A 21543-nucleotide genomic window follows, 5' to 3' on the forward strand; every position below is an offset into this window, starting at 1 on the left:
GCATATACAGAACACCCTCCCGGGTACATCATATCCAGTCTCCTGGCACTATGAGGGGTGTATTAGGCCTCAGCCCTGTGAGAGCCATTAGGCGCATATACAGAACACACCCCCGGGTACATCATATACAGTCTCCTGGCACTATGAGGGGTATATTAGGCCTCAGCCCTGTGAGAGTCATTAGGCGCATATACAGAACACCCCCCCGGGTACATCATATCCAGTCTCCTGGCACTATGAGGGTTGTGTATTAGGCCTCAGCCCTGTGAGGGTCATTAGGCGCATATACAGAACACCCCCCCCGGGTACATCATATACAGTCTCCTGGCACTATGAGGGGTGTATTAGGCCTCAGCCCTGTGAGAGCCATTAGGTGCATATACAGAACACCCCCCTGGGTACATCATATCCAGTCTCCTGGCACTATGAGGGGGTGTATTAGGCCTCAGCCCTGTGAGAGCCATTAGGCGCATATACAGAACACACCCCCGGGTACATCATATCCAGTCTCCTGGCACTATGAGGGGGTGTATTAGGCCTCAGCCCTGTGAGAGTCATTAGGTGCATATACAGAACACACCTCCGGGTACATCATATCCAGTCTCCTGGCACTATGAGGGGTGTATTAGGCCTCAGCCCTGTGAGGGTCATTAGGCGCATATACAGAACACCCCCGGGTACATCATATCCAGTCTCCTGGCACTATGAGGGGGTGTATTAGGCCTCAGCCCTGTGATAGTCATTAGGCGCATATACAGAACATACCCCCGGGTACATCGTATACTGTCTCCTGGCACTATGAGGGGGGTGTATTAGTCCTCAGCCCTGTGAGGGTCATTAGGCGCATATACAGAACACACCTCCGGGTACATCATATCCAGTCTCCTGGCACTATGAGGGGGGTGTATTAGGCCTTAGCCCTGTGAGAGCCATTAGGCGCATATACAGAACACCCCCCCGGATACATCGTATCCAGTCTCCTGGCACTATGAGGGGGGTGTATTAGGCCTCAGCCCTGTGAGAGCCATTAGGCGCATATACAGAACACCCCCCGGGTACATCATATACAGTCTCCTGGCACTATGAGGGGTGTGTATTAGGCCTCAGCCCTGTGAGAGTCATTAGGCGCATATACAGAACACACCCCCGGGTACATCATATACAGTCTCCTGGCACTATGAGGGGGTGTATTAGGCCTCAGCCCTGTGAGAGTCATTAGGCGCATATACAGAACACCCCCCGGGTACATCATATCCAGTCTCCTGGCACTATGAGGGGGGTGTATTAGCCCTCAGCCCTGTGAGAGTCATTAGGCGCATATACAGAACAAACCCCAGGGTACATCATATACAGTCTCCTGGCACTATGAGGGGGTGTATTAGGCCTCAGCCCTGTGAGAGCCATTAGGCGCATATACAGAACACCCCCCCGGGTACATCGTATCCAGTCTCTTGGCACTATGAGGGGGTGTATTAGGCCTCAGCCCTGTGAGAGTCATTAGGCGCATATACAGAACCCCCCCCCGGGTACATCGTATCCAGTCTCCTGGCACTATGAGGGGGTGTATTAGGCCTCAGCCCTGTGATAGTCATTAGGCGCATATACAGAACATACCCCCGGGTACATCGTATACTGTCTCCTGGCACTATGAGGGGGGTGTATTAGTCCTCAGCCCTGTGAGGGTCATTAGGCGCATATACAGAACACACCTCCGGGTACATCATATCCAGTCTCCTGGCACTATGAGGGGGGTGTATTAGGCCTTAGCCCTGTGAGAGCCATTAGGCGCATATTCAGAACACCCCCGGGTACATCATATCCAGTCTCCTGGCACTATGAGGGGGTGTATTAGGCCTCAGCCCTGTGAAAGTCATTAGGCGCATATACAGAACACACCCCCCCGGGTACATCATATCCAGTCTCCTGGCACTATGAGGGGGGTGTATTAGGCCTCAGCCCTGTGAGAGTCATTAGGCGCATATACAGAACATACCCCCGGGTACATCATATACAGTCTCCTGGCACTATGAGGTGTGTATTAGGCCTCAGCCCTGTGAGAGTCATTAGGCGCATATACAGAACACCCCCCCGGGTACATCATATCCAGTCTCCTGGCACTATGAGGGGGTGTATTAGGCCTCAGCCCTGTGAAAGTCATTAGGCGCATATACAGAACACACCCCCGGGTACATCGTATCCAGTCTCCTGGCACTATGAGGGGGGTGTATTAGGCCTCAGCCCTGTGAGAGTCATTAGGCGCATATACAGAACACACCCCCGGGTACATCATATCCAGTCTCCTGGCACTACGAGGTGTGTATTAGGCCTCAGCCCTGTGAGAGTCATTAGGCGCATATACAGAACACCCCCCGGGTACATCATATACAGTCTCCTGGCACTATGAAGGGGGGTGTATTAGGCCTCAGCCCTGTGAGAGTCATTAGGCGCATATACAGAACACCCCCCCGGGTACATCATATACAGTCTCCTGGCACTATGAAGGGGGGTGTATTAGGCCTCAGCCCTGTGAGAGTCATTAGGTGCATATACAGAACACCCCCCCGGGTACATCGTATCCAGTCTCCTGGCACTATGAGGGGGGTGTATTAGGCCTCAGCCCTGTGAGAGTCATTTGGCGCATATACAGAACACACCCCCGGGTACATCATATCCAGTCTCCTGGCACTATGAGGTGTGTATTAGGCCTCAGCCCTGTGAGAGTCATTAGGCGCATATACAGAACACCCCCCGGGTACATCATATACAGTCTCCTGGCACTATGAAGGGGGGTGTATTTTGCCTCAGCCCTGTGAGAGTCATTAGGCGCATATACAGAACACACCCCCGGGTACATCATATCCAGTCTCCTGGCACTATGAGGGGGGTGTATTAGGCCTCAGCTCTGTGAGGGTCATTAGGCGCATATACAGAACACCCCCCCGGGTACATCATATACAGTCTCCTGGCACTATGAGGGGGGTGTATTAGGCCTCAGCCCTGTGAGAGTCATTAGGCGCATATACAGAACACCCCCCCGGGTACATCATATACAGTCTCCTGGCACTATGAGGGGGGTGTATTAGGCCTCAGCCCTGTGAGAGTCATTAGGCGCATATACAGAACACCCCCCCGGGTACATCATATCCAGTCTCCTGGCACTATGAGGGGAGTATATTAGGCCTCAGCCCTGTGAGAGTCATTAGGCGCATATACAGAACACCCCCCCGGGTACATCATATCCAGTCTCCTGGCACTATGAGGGGGTGTATTAGGCCTCAGCCCTGTGAGAGTCATTAGGCGCATATACAGAACACACCCCCGGGTACATCATATACAGTCTCCTGGCACTATGAGGGGGGTGTATTAGGCCTCAGCCCTGTGATAGTCATTAGGCGCATATACAGAACATACCCCCGGGTACATCATATACAGTCTCCTGGCACTATGAGGGGGGTGTATTAGGCCTCACCCCTGTGAGAGCCATTAGGCGCATATACAGAACACCCCCCTGGGTACATCATATACAGTCTCCTGGCACTATGAGGGGGTGTATTAGGCCTCAGCCCTGTGAGAGCCATTAGGCGCATATACAGAACACACCCCCGGGTACATCGTATACAGTCTCCTGGCACTATGAGGGGGTGTATTAGGCCTCAGCCCTGTGAGAGTCATTAGGCGCATATACAGAACAACCTCCCGGGTACATCGTATCCAGTCTCCTGGCACTATGAGGGGTGTATTAGGCCTCAGCCCTGTGAGAGCCATTAGACGCATATACAGAACACTCCCCCGGGTACATCATATCCAGTCTCCTGGCACTATGAGGAGTGTATTAGGCCTCAGCCCTGTGAGGGTCATTAGGCGCATATACAGAACACACCCCCGGGTACATCATATCCAGTCTCCTGGCACTATGAGGAGTGTATTAGGCCTCAGCCCTGTGAGGGTCATTAGGCGCATATACAGAACACTCCCCCGGGTACATCATATCCAGTCTGCTGGCACTATGAGGAGTGTATTAGGCCTCAGCCCTGTGAGGGTCATTAGGCGCATATACAGAACACACCCCCGGGTACATCATATCCAGTCTCCTGGCACTATGAGGAGTGTATTAGGCCTCAGCCCTGTGAGGGTCATTAGGCGCATATACAGAACACACCCCCGGGTACATCATATCCAGTCTCCTGGCACTATGAGGAGTGTATTAGGCCTCAGCCCTGTGAGGGTCATTAGGCGCATATACAGAACACACCCCCGGGTACATCATATCCAGTCTCCTGGCACTATGAGGGGGTGTATTAGGCCTCAGCCCTGTGAGAGTCATTAGGCGCATATACAGAACAACCTCCCGGGTACATCGTATCCAGTCTCCTGGCACTATGAGGGGTGTATTAGGCCTCAGCCCTGTGAGAGCCATTAGGCGCATATACAGAACAACCTCCCGGGTACATCGTATCCAGTCTCCTGGCACTATGAGGGGTGTATTAGGCCTCAGCCCTGTGAGAGCCATTAGACGCATATACAGAACACTCCCCCGGGTACATCATATCCAGTCTCCTGGCACTATGAGGAGTGTATTAGGCCTCAGCCCTGTGAGGGTCATTAGGCGCATATACAGAACACACCCCCGGGTACATCATATCCAGTCTCCTGGCACTATGAGGGGGGTGTATTAGGCCTCAGCCCTGTGAGAGTCATTAGGCGCATATACAGAACACACCCCCGGGTACATCGTATCCAGTCTCCTGGCACTATGAGGGGTGCACACAGCTGGTATGAAGAGGCTTCTGGCTATGTAACGTTTGTGTCTTCTCTCTCCAGTAACCACTTATTCCCTGTAAAGGCCATGTACAACCTGGAGGAGGATGAGAGCCAGAGCGCGGTAGTCATCAATCTCCTCCCCCTTCTGTCACATGACATCGTCACTAAAGGTGCAGCGCCAACAAGCCGGGACGGGCGGTGAGTTCCAGTCCCCACAGAAGCACAAAATGCTCAGCGTTATGTAGGAGAGACACCAGGGGCGAGGGGGAATTTCCTTCCCCTCTAATGTCAGAGATTTTATTTCTACAGTTACATATTTGAAGTTTTATTTTGCATTGTACGTTCTATGGGGGATCGATGCTGTGGGTACATTCTATGGGGGATCGATGCTGTGGGTACATTCTATGGGGAATTGATGCTGTGGGTACATTCTATGGGGAATTGATGCTGTGGGTACATTCTATGGGGGATTGATGCTGTGGGTACATTCTATGGGGAATTGATGCTGTGGGTACATTCTATGGGGGATCGATGCTGTGGGTACGTTCTATGGGGGATCGATGCTGTGGGTATATTCTATGGGGGATTGATGCTGTGGGTACATTCTATGGGGGATTGATGCTGTGGGTACATTCTATGGGGGATTGATGCTGTGGGTACATTCTATGGGGGATCGATGCTGTGGGTACGTTCTATGGGGGATCGATGCTGTGGGTACATTCTATGGGGAATTGATGCTGTGGGTACATTCTATGGGGGATTGATGCTGTGGGTACATTCTATGGGGGATTGATGCTGTGGGTACATTCTATGGGGGATCGATGCTGTGGGTACGTTCTATGGGGGATCGATGCTGTGGGTACATTCTATGGGGGATCGATGCTGTGGGTACGTTCTATGGGGAATCGATGCTGTGGGTACATTCTATGGGGGATCGATGCTATGGGTAAATTCTATGGGGGATTGATGCTGTGGGTACTTTCTATGGGGGATTGATGCTGTGGGTACATTCTATGGGGGATCGATGCTGTGGGTACATTCTATGGGGGATTGATGCTGTGGGTACATTCTATGGGGATTGATGCTGTGGGTACATTCTATGGGGGATTGATGCTGTGGGTACATTCTATGGGGGATCGATGCTGTGGGTACATTCTATGGGGGATTGATGCTGTGGGTAAGGGGTATGTTACATATGTGTAAGTCTGTGACTCCTCCCCCATATATAGGTCCTGCCTATAGGGAATTCTGTTTTCTGTAAGTGCGCTCAGGAGTGGGGGCCTCCTAGTGTCGCGCCCCCCGGAAGCCTCTTTAGATGCAGAACGTCAGGAGCTACACTGGTTTATGGGAGGCGGGTATGGTGGTGTAACTGGGAAAGGCAGCCCTACATTAGGCATAGTCTGCCCAGAGGAAACTGTCCTACTGGATTGTAGCCATGTTTTGTGCCAGTCCCCATGTATGTGGGTTGGTGGGGGGTCTATATCCCCAGACCCTCCTTAGTGGTCTTTCCTCACTTTCCATTTCTGATCATTTACTGTTACTGTCACTTTCTACTTCAGGGTCCACAGGGTGACCTTGGGGTATAGCTGGATCCTGGATCCTCGGGCACCACGGAGTTAAAGCTTTCAGCTGCTCCCAGGATGCACTTGGGTCCATCCTCCCCTATACCCCGCCCCCGAGCCACAGGCACCTCAGTTTAAGATGGTGCCCGGCCGGAGTCGGGTCACCCTGCGGGGGGGGGGGCTGCAGGAGCAGCCCCCTAAAGCTTTTTTTTTTTTTCTAAATTTATTTTCAATAAGTTTTTCTTCAGAGCGGCAGCGATGGGCTGTCTGTACAGACGCCCACACTGCCGCTCCTTCTCCCTGCTGGCGCCGCGACGCCAGCACTGAACTGGGGCTCGCGGCGGGGGAAGCCAGAGTCTGTACTAGCCGGACTCTGGTTTCCCCCGGGACTGCTGCCGGAGACGCCGGGGAGATCCAGGTAAGCCGCGCACCGCTGATTAGCGGCGGTGCGCGGGTTCCTTTTAAAAATGCAGTCCCATGCCCCCGATTCTAGGGGACAGACCGGGGGCGCTAGCGGTGGCGGCGGCCCCCCCTCCAGCTGAGGCATACCCCGCCAGACCACTAGACCACCAGGGTAAATAAGGCAAGCGGGATGCCGGCAACCTTGGGGGTTAATATGCTAGCCAGGGGAGGAAGCCTTCCCTGTCAGCGGCTCCTCCCCTCAGCTCAGCGCGCCTTTCAACGTGTAGTCTGGCGTCGCTGAGCTGCAGATACTCGGGCCACTCCTCCTCTGAGGTCTCCAGCGGCCATTTTCTCTGTGGCAGTGCAGATACTCTCAGGGAGCACGCGGACCGGTCCCCCTGTGTACCTCTCCCCCGACAAGGACAGTGTACACAGCACTATAGCCCTCCCAGACACTGAATCTGGGCAGGTTGATTGTAGTGGAAAGGTGCAGTGAGTATATCTTCTCTGCATGGTATGTGACTTTTGCTAGTGCTGCCTGTCTGTGCTAATTTCTACTTACTGTCAGCTTATACCTATCCCTTTCCTTCTCCTACAAGCCCTAAAGGTGTGCGGGGGAAGGGTGTTTCTACTGACCTCAATTATATAGATCACGTATTTGTGAGGTCCGTCACATACGGTTGTGTGCTACACAGTACCATATTGTGGGCTGTTGTCCAGCACACTGGTGAGTGCGCACGTTTTCTTCCTGTGTCATAACTGTATATTTAATTATATAGTCGGTCATGTCTGAGGAGGAGATTGAGCACTCCGTGGCTCCGGTATTGTTCTACTGCAGGTGCTGTTCTGCAGGAGTGGATAGGGAGGATTTGTAGCAGGACGGCCTGTGCGGACGGTGCCAGGCGATCCCTGGTACGTCTAAACCTCCTATGTCGCAGGAGCCACCATGGGCGATGTTTTCCCAGGTGCTGGTGTCCATCGCGGGCCGTTTGTCATTCCCGACTGCCGTCCCTACTAGGACGTTGCCCCAGCCTACCATCCCCCTTTCCCCGGGTGTCCCACAATTATTGCAGACTCCCCCGGGGTCTCAGCCTGTTGGTCCCTATGCGGGGTTGCCAATGTATATACAGTCCACCCCGGTGGCGCAGCAGGCTGTGGTGCCGTTTCAGGCTCCTGTGGCAGCTCCTCCACCCTGGGTGGATGCGTTTTCCCACACTGTCCAAGATTTGGCGGCAGCATCTTCGGCTTTTCAGTCGATGTTGCGCAGTGACGTGCCCTCCAGGGCGTCTAAACGCACAGTTATGGCGCAGGCTGCGCATTTTTCGGACTCTGAGGGGTCCTCGGATGATGGCGAGGTGCAGGATGACTCAGCCTCAGATGCCTCAGTCCAGGAGGTAGACACTAAGTCTTCCATCAATGTGCGGGCTCTGGTTAGGGCGGTGCGGGCCATTCTTCTGATTGAGGATGAGGCTCCCGCTCCCAAGTCGAGGTATCCTAGTTTAAAAAAAGCTAAGGTTACTTCTGCAGCGTTCCCTTTGTCTGATCAGTTGACGGATCACATGGCGGTGGCCTGGCAGACGCCCAGTAAGCGATTCCTGCCACAGAAGCGGTTGGCGTCCAACTATCCGTTTCCGGAGGCGCATTGTAAGAAATGGGAAACTCCGCCTGCGATTGATTCCCATGTAACACGCCTCATCAGGAGTGCTACTTTGCTATTGCCGTCTATATCCTCGCTGAAGGATCCTACGGACAGGAAGGTGGAGACTTGTCTAAAGTCTATTTATTCTCTCTCAGGGGCTGTGGCCCGTTCGTCCATGGCCATCTCCTGGGTGGCCAAGGCCATTGAGGGTTGGGCCAACGCCTTGGAGGATACGTTTACGGATGAAGCTTCGGATGTCCAGAGGGCGTTGTTAGGACAGATGAGAGATGCCGCTTCCTACATTGGAGAAGCATTTTTGGATGCTAGCTTGCTGACCTCTAGGGTTTCGGCGGCAGCAGTGTCTGCTCGCAGATCCTTGTGGTTGAGGTCTTGGAGAGCAGACGCTGATTCAAAGAAAGGCTTGGAGGCCTTACCTTTTAATGGAGAGTTACTATTTGGTCCGGACCTGGACAAAATAGTAGATACCCTGGCAAAGTCCAAGTCAGCCTTCCTCCCTTCAGCTACGACACCTGCTAAGGTCCGGAGCACGGCCTTTCGCTCCTTTCGGGTTCAGGGCAAGGCAAAAGGTAAGTCCTTCCCGAGGCAGTCTGCAACCAAGACCGCCTCAAAGCCAAAGAAGCAAGCCTGGAGTGCTAGGCGCCCTTCTTCCAAGCAAGAAGATAAGCCTTCGGCATGATGGGGTGGGCCTCCCTCTGGGGGACCTCAGAGTGGGAGGCCGACTTCTTCAATTCGCCCAGTGCTGGCACAATACCACCACGGATGCCTGGGTGCGAGAAGTGGTCTCCCAGGGGTACGCCCTGTCTTTTCGGCACAGGCCGCCTCGCCAGTTTTTTTGCACGAGTCCTTCTCAGGACAAAACCAAGGCCTTGCAGGTTCAGGAAGCCATAGAGGCCTTGCTGACGGTGGGGGTCATTATACCCGTGCCACAATCTCAACGTGGGATGGGTTATTACTCTACGCTGTTTCTGGTGCAGAAACCCAATGGCTCTCATCGCCCCATCCTCAATTTGAAGTCCCTGAACAGATTTCTCAGGGTTCCCAAATTCAGGATGGAAACTTTGCGTTCCATCATTCTGGCGATGGAACCGGGGGATTATATGGTCTCCCTGGATATCCAGGACGCCTACCTCCATGTGCCTATAGCAACATCGCACCAACGGTTTCTGCGGTTTGCTATTCTCCACAACCACTACCAATTCAGGGCTCTACCCTTTGGCCTCTCCACGGCACCAAGGGTATTTACCAAGGTGATGGCGGTCATGGTGGCTCACCTTCGGAGCCAGGGGATACGGTTGCTACCGTATCTAGATGACCTCCTCTTGCTGGCAAGCTCCCCGGAGGTACTGATCCAGCATCTCGACCTGACGGTCGCTTGCCTACAGGCGCACGGGTGGTTGATCAACTGGAAGAAGTCCTCCCTCATCCCATCTCAGCGGATGGTTCATTTGGGGGCCCTTCTGGACTCTCTTCAACAACGGATTTTTCTGACTCCAGAGAAGGTCTTCTCCTTACAGCTGCGGATTCACAGTTGTCTGAGCAGGGGAAGAGTGTCGGTGCACTCAACGATGAGAGTTTTGGAGTCCATGGTGTCGGCATGGAACGGATTGCCACACAGGATCCGCTCTCAGATGCTGGTGTTGTCCTCGGAGGTGCATCTGTCCCTGGCCTGGTGGCTACAGACAGCTCATCTCCTCGAGGGGCGCCCCTTTTGGATCCCGGAGTGGGTACTGCTCACGACAGATGCCAGTCTCCGGGGTTGGGGGGCGGTGACAGGCTCCTTGTCACTTCAGGGTCGTTGGTCGGCGGAGGAAGCGATTCTTCCCATCAACATCCTGGAACTGCGGGCAGTGTACAGAGCCCTGCAGTCGTCCGGCACCGCTCTTCACGGAAGGGCCGTTCAGGTGCAGTCGGACAACGCCACCACGGCGGCGTACATCAATCACCAGGGAGGGACTCGCAGTCGAGCTGCGATGTCGGAGGTTTCCCGCGTCCTGGCTTGGGCGGAGCGCTATCTTCCAGCTCTCTCGGCAGTCTTCATCCCGGGAGTCCTCAATTGGGAGGCAGACTTCCTCAGCCGTTACGACGTGCATCCCGGGGAATGGTCGCTTCATCCAGAGGTATTCCAACTACTCGTGGACAAGTGGGGGCTGCCGGAACTGGACCTGATGGCGTCCTGTCACAATCACAAGCTGCCCGTATACGGGTCAAGGACAAGGGACACAGGCGCAAGTCTAATAGACGCACTGTCGGTGAAATGGTTGCTTCGCCTGGCTTACTTGTTCCCTCCGATATCTCTGCTGCCTCGGATCCTGCGCAAGTTCAAGCAGGACGGAGGCACACTGATCCTGGTGGCCCAGAAGGCCGTGGTACTCCGATCTGCGGAGCCTGTCCATCGACGCTCCGTACCTCCTACCTCAACGGCGGGACCTGTTGTCTCAGGGGTCCTGTCTTCACCCGGATCTGGGTCGACTATTTTTGACAGCGTGGCTCTTGAGACAGCCGTCCTGAGGTCTCGGGGCTTTTCTAGCTCCGTTATTACCACCATGCTGAGGGCGCGCAAGCCTGCTTCCGCGAGGATCTACCACAGAGTGTGGCACACTTACTTTCAGTGGTGCGAGGCCAGAAAATATGATCCCCAGGTGTTCCGTGTTTCGCGTATTCTAGCTTTCCTTCAGTCGGGTTTGGATTTAGGATTACGTCTTTCCTCACTGAAGGTGCACGTGTCTGTTCTGTCGGTGTGGTTCCAGCGCAGGATTGCTGCTATGCCGGACGTACACACCTTTTTCCAGGGTGTTTTAAGAATCCAGCCTCCCTTTGTGCCACCTGTGGCCCCGTGGGATTTGGCGGTGGTTCTTCGGGCCTTACAGGGTCCTCCTTTGAGCCCTTGGAGTCAGTGGAGCTCAAGTGGCTAACTTTTAAGACTGTTTTCCTCTTGGCAATTGCTTCTGCCAGGAGGGTTTCGGATTTGGGGGCGTTTTCCTGTCGTTCCCCTTTTCTGGTTTTTCATCAGGACAGAGTGGTGCTTCGCACTCGTCCTGATTTCCTGCCTAAGGTGGTTTCCAGGTTCCACATTAATCAGGAAATTGTTGTACTAGCCTTTCAGTTGCCTGATCTTTCGGCTGGGGAGGCTTCCTTAGACGTTGTCCGTGCACTCCAGGTTTATGTGGACCGGACTAGTTCTGTGAGGAAGTCGGATTCTTTGTTTATCCTCTTTGGTTTTCACAAGAGGGGTTGGCCTGCCAACAAACAGACTCTAGCCCTTTGGCTTCGTTCTGTTATTATTGAGGCTTATATGCAGGAGGGTTTACCTGTTCCAGCCTCTGTTATGGCTCATTCCACTCGGTCTGTGGGCCCTTCTTGGGCTGCTAGCCGTGGCGCCTCTGCTGTTCAGCTGTGTAAGGCGGCCACCTGGTCTTCCATTCAGACCTTTTTGAGGTTCTATGTGTTTGACACCTTTGCCTCTCAGGATGCATCCTTTGGGCGCCGGGTTCTCCTATCAGCACAGGAGCGTCCCCGCCCTTAGTTGGACTGCTTTGGGACATCCCCAAGGTCACCCTGTGGACCCCAATGGATCCTGAAGTAGAAAACAAGAGATATGGTAAGAACTTGCCTTTGTTATCTCTGTTTCTACGAAGTCCATAGGGTCCACAGGGCACCCGCCCTGACGCACCTGGCTTCATATGGGCTGTGTGACTGGTCACCGGTTTTCCGTCTCCCATTTCTGTGAGTATGGTTCTTGTGTGTTCCAGTCTTCCTTCTCTCTGTTTCGTCTCCTCTTCCGGCCTGGGCTGCTTACCAACTGAGGTGCCTGTGGCTCGGGGGCGGGGTATAGAGGAGGATGGACCCAAGTGCATCCTGGGAGCAGCTAAAAGCTTTAACTCCGTGGTACCCGAGGATCCAGGATCCAGCTATACCCCAAGGTCACCCTGTGGACCCTATGGACTTCGTAGAAACAGAGATAACAAAGGTAAGTTCTTACCATATCTCTTGTTTTTTCTATCACTGTTAAGCGGTTGGGTCTGATAAGGATGATAATTCTAAAGCTATGACTGGTGGGATGGCATCTGTGTATTGCTATGTACGGTGGGATGGCATCTGTGTATTGCTATGTATGGTGGGATGGCATCCGTGTATTGCTATGTATGGTGGGATGGCATCTGTGTATTGCTATGTATGGTGGGATGGCATCTGTGTATAGCTATGTACGGTGGGATGGCATCTGTGTATTGCTATGTACGGTGGGATGACATCAGTGTATTGCTATATATGGTGGGATGGCATCTGTGTACTGCTGTGTACGGTGGGATGGCATCTGTTTATTGCTGTGTATGGTGGGATGGCATCTGTGTATTGCTGTGTATGGTGGGATGGCATCTGTGTATTGCTGTGTATGGTGGGATGGCATCTGTGTATTGCTGTGTATGGTGGGATGACATCTGTGTATTGCTGTGTATGGTGGGATGGCATCTGTGTATTGCTGTGTATGGTGGGATGGCATCTGTGTATTGCTATGTACGGTGGGATGACATCAGTGTATTGCTATATATGGTGGGATGGCATCTGTGTACTGCTGTGTACGGTGGGATGGCATCTGTGTATTGTTGTGTATGGTGGGATGGCATCTGTGTATTGCTGTGTATGGTGGGATGGCATCTGTGTATTGCTGTGTATGGTGGGATGGCATCTGTGTATTGCTGTGTATGGTGGGATGGCATCTGTGTATTGCTGTGTATGGTGGGATGGCATCTGTGTATTGCTATGTATGGTGGGATGGCACCTGTGTATTGCTGTGTATGGTGGGATGGCATCTGTGTATTGCTATGTATGGTGGGATGACATCTGTGTATTGCTATGTATGGTGGGATGGCATCTGTGTATTGCTATGTATGGTGGGATGACATCTGTGTATTGCTATGTATGGTGGGATGGCATCTGTGTATTGCTGTGTATGGTGGGATGGCATCTGTGTATTGCTGTGTATGGTGGGATGGCATCTGTGTATTGCTATGTATGGTGGGATGGCATCTGTGTATTGCTATGTACGGTGGGATGGCATCTGTGTATTGCTATGTACGGTGGGATGGCATCTGTGTATTGCTGTGTATGGTGGGATGACATCTGTGTATTGCTATGTATGGTGGGATGGCATCTGTGTATTGCTGTGTATGGTGGGATGGCATCTGTGTATTGCTATGTATGGTGGGATGGCATCTGTGTATTGCTATGTACGGTGGGATGGCATCTGTGTATTGCTATGTACGGTGGGATGGCATCTGTGTATTGCTGTGTATGGTGGGTTGGCATCTGTGTATTGCTTATTTGTTCGAATGTACTCAAATTACCTAAAAGTCAGCTGCATCTGCGCAGGTTGCAGTAACGGAGTAATATTTGCGGTCGGTGTCATGGACCTATCACAAGTAGCCGGGGCTAGCATTTGGCTCAGTCTGTTTGTGTTCTGACACCTTCCGCTCTATGTCCTGGAGGGGTGGGAGAAGTGAATCATTAGGAAATGAGACAATTCATTTAAGGGTGTTGAGGGGACCTTGAGCTCTAAGGTGCTAGTTTTGGGGTCAAAGCCAGGCTCAGTCACTCCAGGATGGCGGAGAGATTCAACCAGCGCACAATAATCTATGTCACATTCACGGGTGGACTCGCAAACCCTGTTTTCTTCCTGGCCATTTCCCCAGCATGGAAGGTGTCTCAGCTGGGACTCTCTCCTACAGATGTCCAGTTCTCATTTTTCCTGGGGACTGTTGTTTTCTGGCAAAACCCTCATGTAGGTCTAAGGCACTGCCCAAGTTCTTCTTACATCAGTATATTGTGATTCCGACCTTGCCCCGAGATACCGGATGGCGCTGGGCCCTGAGGGAAGGTGCGTTCGTGAGGCAGCTTCTTTTTGGACTCTGTTCACTGTCTGCCGTCAGCTGTAAAGTAGACAGACCGCCAGCAGCTCCTGCTCCTCCTCTTCTGCGTATTCTAGGGCTGGTGGTTTCTTTTCTGGGTGGTTTCGTGGTTATCACTTTTCCTTATGCGCACACTGATGATACTCTGATGATACTGATGCCAAGTCAGAGAAACGCATCAAGGTTTATAGATTGCTGCTGCTTATACTACTGCAAATCTCTCTGCATTGCTGGAAGCCACACTCCATATGCTGAGCAGACACGCAGGAAACCACTGCCGCAACACAGACCCATGCCTGATCACTAAGACGTGGAAGCACATGACACTTTTTTACGCATCAGGTTCAATTTATTTAGGATATTAGCAGCTGTGGACACGTGGCTGGTGTGGCTGTTGCCTAGGGCCAGAACGTAATGTGCTGAGAATAAGCTGGGGGGTATTACACCTCTCTGTCACTTACTGTATGATCTATTGCTGCAAGTTCTGAAATGATTCCCCAGCAGTATTGTCTTCTACAAATGATTATTATTGATCTTTTTAACCTTTGATCATTAAGTTGTTATGTTTAGTGAATTCTTCTTAGCAATGTTTTTATTAGGAGCAAATAGTACCAGTCTCGGGCACAGATCTCCTTATTTGGGCTAGCTGCCACCTCCTTGTTTGGTTTAGATAATCCTAACCAAGCTCCTGGGTATTTTCCTTCCTTGGCGCTGTATCTGTCATTTCCTCGTTACTTATCATGCCTGATAAAGGGAGTCATTCCAGGGCCAAGATTAGACCGACCTGATCAGGTGATGTCATTCTCAGTTACCCCATGGGCAATCAGGCATGGATCCCTTATACGCAGCCTGCTGGCGCACTGATCCGGCAGAATTTGCCTGCAGCATATTTGTGGCTTGGTCTATTCCTGAGCTCATGCACTTCTCTGTGCACCCCTCAGGGGATAGGTTTACAGAACCGACCGTCTACCTGAATCTGCATTGAGAATAACGTATTCAGCTGAATGAGCTTGGGCAGGGGCAGTGCCACAAGATAAGCTGGGTATGGGCACAGGTCATGGCTAGATCAGCGCAGGGTATTGTTTCCTCCTCTTTATGGAGGACTCGGAAGTCCCGGAAATGTCAGAGTTGTGCATTGGTCCCTCCTGGTGTCACAGCGTGCCGGAGCCCGGTGATCACTTACCGGTTCCGGCAGCGCTGCTCCTCATGTCCTGTAGGGTCTGCATTGCGATCAGCTCCCAGTGGTAACAAGTGGTCGCATATCTCCCATGGGGATGCGTGAGCCGCTCAGCCTAGGATTTAAAGAGGCGGGGACGCCAATTGTGACATAATGTTTGGCACCATTTTCAAAGTATAAAAGGAAGTTTCTGAGCACAGACAGTATTAGGTCTCATCCTACCTCCCGCGTTCCTGTACCAAGCGTGTGCTACCTTATCTGTTAACCTGTTCCTGACCGTAGCTATTCTCTGACCGGATTTTGTCTCTTCCTTTGTACTGCGCCTATTGAGTTTTGCTTTTGACCCTTCTATCTAATGACCTGGTATTGCCTGTTCCCTGGAACCGAATCTGCCTGCCAAGCAGTGAGCCGCTCTAGCCGACTGCTTCCACAAGCTTTCAGGCACCCAGTTCTGTTACCAGCTCCATACTTGGAAACCCAGACAATGGTCCACGACCTGCATGTTGGGTGCAGCAAAGCCCAAACTTTCTTGCGTGGGTCCCTGTTGAAACCACTGTCACTTTAGAGAAACGCGCCTCTGTTCTGGGTGTCCACTAATCCTATAGTAAAGATACACATCCGTGTATTGTGACACCTGGGAATGTCTGATTTAGAGTACCACCCACAAGAAGACTGTGAGCTATTAGGGAATTCAGCCATGGAACGTTACTTTTTGGGGGTTTTGCGTTGTCTGCTCGACATGAGAACATGGTCTCGACATTCAAAGCCTTTTAGTTTGTTTGGTTCCTTTCAAGGCTGATCCCTATTAAATTATTTTTGAAATGTCAGAGGTTCTGCCGAAAAAATAACAGATATTGCTGTTCACCAGGAGGCTTTGGTCACTGCACTGGTGCCTGAGGGACATCAACCTCTACAGGGCTGTTCTTCAGTCTTCTGGGATTCCACGATTCAGGGCTGGGGGGGCTGTTACCCTTCATTGTCAGGATCTGTGGGACGCAGCAGAGGCCGGGCTTCTGATCAATGTTCTAGAATTAAGGGCGATGCTAAAGACTCTAGTTCAGGGATATCTTCTGCCACCTATGATGCCATAGAGCAGGGATGGGGAACCTCAGGCCCGGGAGCTGTATAAGGCCCACAGAATCACTTGGTCTGACCCTCTGAGCTTTTGTCTGCTAGCCTCATCTGGCTAGCAGGGTGACTAGAATGGCACCATGCAGCCATAATCTATGCAGCAGTGCTTCCTGGAGCGTCCTTTGGAAGCTTCAGACGGCCACACCGCTGCCCTTACAGGTCCCGAAGCATCCTCAGGATTCTCCAGGCATTGCTGTAATCACCGGAGATTGTGGCCCTGCCGCCTTGTGATGTCATATGGAGGGGGCGTGGCCTGCACATGCCCGTGAATACTGTTATATATATCAAAATGGCCCTCAGCAGAATAAAGGTTCCCCACCCCTGGTTTATTGGGACAATGCCACGTCTTTCATCAGGGAGGAACAAAAAGCTCCTTCTGTGATGGAAGAAACCACCATGATCACGTGCTGGTCAGAGCACAATGCTATGCAGATCTCGCCCATGTTCAGGCCTTGTGTGGTAACTGCGACAATTACCTACACCTAGTGCTCCGGTGTTACAGCCTGATGCCAGATGTTCTGCGCTCTGCGACGTTGCTGATGTACTCAGTGTAAAAGCTGTGGGAAGTCCCCGTGGCGCAGTGACCCTCAGAGTATGGTAAGAAGATGGTATTTAGTGTCTCTTATCCTGTCCTGTGGGTTTTTGTACGTTAGTGCCCCCGCAGCTGCTGTGCGAAAATATGCAAATGTCTCGGCCGCTGGCATAAGTATTGAGACGGCCACAAGCGTCTTTACAAATCCAAACATCTGCATATAAAGACGCAGAATCTGTCGCAGATCACTCACTGTTAGCGGTCCTATGCGCCAGAGCGATGTTTACTGCGTACAGGATCGCAGGCACAGGATGCGACACGCCCCTGAAATGGTCACGGCACCTGCGTTTTTAGGTGACACTCCCTGTTCCCTCCCACAAGCGCTCCTTGACAGTCACACTGTGAATACTTGCTGCGAGCGGCTACGGTGTAATGTACCTTGACGCATGCGCCCGATAATCGCTCCACTGTGAAAACATCAGCATAGTGTACAAATCTGAATCAGGCCCGGAGTTCCCTATTACAGGATGGAGATTGGGGGGGGAGCAAAGACTGGGATTGTAAAGATTTAAAGTGGCGGAACCCTAGGAGGAGCCTCTGTACCCCATTGTCCAGTGGATTCAGGGAAAGGGATGTAATGCAGGTATATAAATGCTGTTATTACTGATCGCCCTTCTGTGCATACTGTGCTAATTGTACATGTAACTGTGATTCCCCCCCACCACAGCCTCGTGTCTTCTCTCTGCTTGTCTCCGTTCTTCCGGTTACTTCGGCTCTGCATAGAGGACGAGTATGACGGCAACTTGGATGAGATTGATGCGTTGTTAGGTAATTCCTCTGTGAATGTAACAATATGAGAGATGTTGTGTTTGTGTTTTCTCAGAAGAACTACTGTACATTACAGAAATATGAATTAGAAGTAGAGATACTACCAGTAAGTTTGTTACATCTCTGGAGGGACCTCCTCACTGCCGGAACCGTTCCTACAGAGGGGCCTCCTCACTGCCGTACAAATTCCTACAAAGGGGCCTCCTCACTGCCGGAACCGTTCCTATGGAGGGGCCTCCTCACTGCCGGAACAGTTCCTATGGAGGGGCCTCCTCACTGCCGGAACCGTTCCTACAAAGGGGCCTCCTCACTGCCGGAACTGTTCCTACAGAGGGGCCTCCTCACTGCCGGAACAGTTCCTACGGAGGGGCCTCCTCACTGCCGGAACAATTCCTACAGAGGGGCCTCCTCACTGTCGGAACAATTCCTACGGAGGAGCCTCCTCACTACCGGAACAATTCCTACAGAGGGGTCTCCTCACTGCCGGAACAATTCCTACTGAGGGGCCTCCTCACTGCCGGAATAATTCCTACGGAGGGGCCTCCACTGCCGGAACAGTTCCTACGGAGGGGCTTCCTTACTGCTGGAACAATTCCTATAGGGGCGTCCTCATCTCTGCCGGAACAATTTTTATGGAGGGGCCTCCTCACTGCCGGAACAGTTCCTACGGAGGGGCCTCCTCACTGCCGGAACAATTCCTACAGAGAGGTCTCCTCACTGCCGGAAATAGATGGACATAATTGGAGCTAACGAGCGGTGTCGGAATAGGACTATGCTGCTGTCAAAGTGGGACGTGCAGTATTTAAAAAATGTTCAGGGCCTTCTTTATCAACGAGTGTAATCATTGACAACGAGTGACGAAACTCCCTGAGTATGATAAATGGTGCTCCAGCCAATCAGCTCCCAACTGTCATTTTTCAAACAGATGACAGTTGGGAGCTGATTGGCTGGAGCACCGTTATCGTATGCAGCGCGTTTTATCACGGATTGATAAATGAGACCCTGAGTTACTGTCTCAAGTGTTCAATAAAATAGATCTCATTTATTAAAGTAGCGTACTCCTAGCAATATAGTAACTTGTAATGGCTACAAATGAAAATAAATACATATTAATTAAGTTACATTTAAAACAAACTTGCTACTATGTTCTTAATAGATGCAAATGAGTTTTGTGTGGACCAATCTCTGGCTGCAGACCAAAAAGAAGATCTTGGTAAACAGACTGAACACTACTAGAGCCAGCTGCAGACTAGGGGGTCTATGGGGTCCATGGGGGTCTTTTTACTAAGCCTTGGGTGGAGAAAAAGTGATAACTCAGCTCCTAGCTGCTATGTCACAGGCTGTTTAAAAAATGACAGGAGCTGATTGGTTGGTACTTTTTCTCCGTTCACTTTATGTCCATCTAAGACTTAGTACATAGAGCCCTATGTACGAAGCCTTGGAGAGAGATAAAGTGGATGGAGGTAAACTGCCAACCAATCAGCTCCTAACTGTCATGTTACAGGCTGTGTTGAAAAAAATGTCATAGTTAGGAACTGATTGGTTGGTACATTAATTTATCTCCATCCAATTTATCTCTCTCCAAAGCTGGATACATATTAAATGATACGTGTACCCAGCGATGTGACGGATGGACCAACATATCGGGCGGCCGGTACACATTAGACCAGGGGTGGGAACCTTTTTTCTGCCGAGGGCCATTTTGATATATATAACATTATTCGCGGGCTCGGTTCAGGCCACACCCCCTCCGTGGGCCATCATACGGGCCGGGGCCACAATAGCAGATGATTACAGCAATACCTGGAGCATCCTCAGGATGCTCCGTGGAGCTGTAAGGGCAGCGGTGTGACCGTCTGAAGCGTCCTAAGGACTGCTGCATAGATTTCGGCTGCAGGGTGCCATGCTAGGCCAGATGAGGCTAACAGAAAAAAGCTCAGAGGGCCATTCCAAATGATTCCGGGGGCCTTATACGGCCCCCGGGCCTGAGGTTCCCCATCCCTGCATTAGACGATCTGATGCCTGACCGCCCGATATGTCGGCCCCAGCTGCGTCCCACTGCATTGGGGCGTCAGTCGCATTGTCAGATTGAGCTGCATGTAGGGCTGACTTGACGATGCGACTGATGACCAAACGGGAGCGCACATCGCCCAACATAGTGCGTACACATTAGGCGATTTTGACGTTATGTCAGCGATCGGGCGAAATATCGTCTAATGTGTACCCACTTTAAGGTTTAGTACATAGTCTCCTCTGCCTGTAAAGTGTCAGGAGCTGATTATTTGGTAGTTTATCTCTCTCCAAGGCAACAGAGTCCCTCAGTGTGGATACATTGTCTCTATAGTATGTTGTATTGTAGCTGGTATTCCAGCACTGCAGTGTGGAGAGGAGCTCGGGGGTCCCTTGTATACAGCTGAGTGGGCGATAATGATAATTATTAATATGTACTTGTTGTTAGCGTCTGATAGGCTCATGTACCATTGGAAATTGCTGCTATTTATCAAGCCTTGCAGTGTTTATATAATATAATTTGTTTTATAAACCCTGTTACACCATCATTTAGTGGTTTATATTCTCATGATGGATTCACAGATCATACAATAGAGTTCAGTGAACGGTGAGAGACAGAAGCAGCTCGGGGACCTGGCTCAGTATGTGCATCTACACGTGTCCTCATACGTATATATATCCTCAATACGCAGCGCAGCGCGATGTGCCTGACGTCAGGGAGCCGCCAGGTCCCGTCCAGCTCTTGTTTATTTGCCCAAATTGCGTCTAAGTCACAATGCGACTAGGACGCACCAGCAGACTGCACTGATTGTTACATACGCTAATGAAAGTGTCCGTTTGTGCCGTGCAGGCTGCCCGCTGTATCTCACAGACCTGGACGTCACAGAGAAGGTGGAGTCTATGTCCAAACAAGAACGGGAGTTCCTCTGCTCTCTCCTCTTCCTCGCCCTCAACTGGTTCAGAGAGGTAACTCTCATTATTAGGGCACAGTAAGTCCCTGCAGCACCATGACTGACACCAAATCACCCTACCCTACCCTACCCTACCCTACAGGTGGTAAATGCATTCTGTAAGCAGACGAGCGCTGACATGAAGGGAAAAGTCCTGACCCGGCTACAGAACATCACCTGGCTGCAGTCCGTCCTGGAGAAGTGTCTGGCAGGTAGAATGCTCCATTCATATCTATCATGTATCAGGTAATGATTCCTATGCGGTGTCTACGGTAACCACTATCTCCCTCCATACCCGTGTGATGGAAAACAGATGTGCTATATGTGACAGGACACTATAGGGGCAGCAGTGCTATATGTGACAGGACACTATAGGGGCAGCAGTGATGTATATGTGACAGGACACTATAGGGGCAGCAGTGCTGTATATGTGACAGTACACTATAGGGGCAGCAGTGCTGTGTATGTGACAGTACACTGTAGGGGCAGGAGAGCTGTATATGTGACAGGACACTATAGGGGCAGCAGTGCTGTATATGTGACAGTACACTATAGGGGCAGCAGTGCTGTATATGTGACAGTACACTATAGGGGCAGCAGTGCTGTATATGTGACAGTACACTATAG

At 51.6% G+C, this 21543-nt stretch overlaps 1 protein-coding gene across 3 annotated transcripts in view; it reads left to right on the forward strand.

Moving 5' to 3' along the window:
- FANCD2 (FA complementation group D2) overlaps positions 1–21543 on the forward strand; it is a 251017-nt gene that overhangs the window by 93845 nt on the left and 135629 nt on the right. For all 3 annotated transcript variants that reach the window (XM_088479530.1, XM_088479531.1, XM_088479532.1), the window contains exons 23-26: positions 4822–4959; positions 17856–17956; positions 20817–20932; positions 21020–21128. In XM_088479530.1, the coding sequence (XP_088335656.1) occupies positions 4822–4959; positions 17856–17956; positions 20817–20932; positions 21020–21128 (464 nt within the window). The remainder of the gene's footprint in view (positions 1–4821; positions 4960–17855; positions 17957–20816; positions 20933–21019; positions 21129–21543) is intronic.

Source organism: Taudactylus pleione, unplaced genomic scaffold (genome assembly GCF_031769625.1).
Source record: "Taudactylus pleione unplaced genomic scaffold, aTauple2 ptg000239l, whole genome shotgun sequence".
NCBI classification, from domain to species: domain Eukaryota; kingdom Metazoa; phylum Chordata; class Amphibia; order Anura; family Myobatrachidae; genus Taudactylus; species Taudactylus pleione.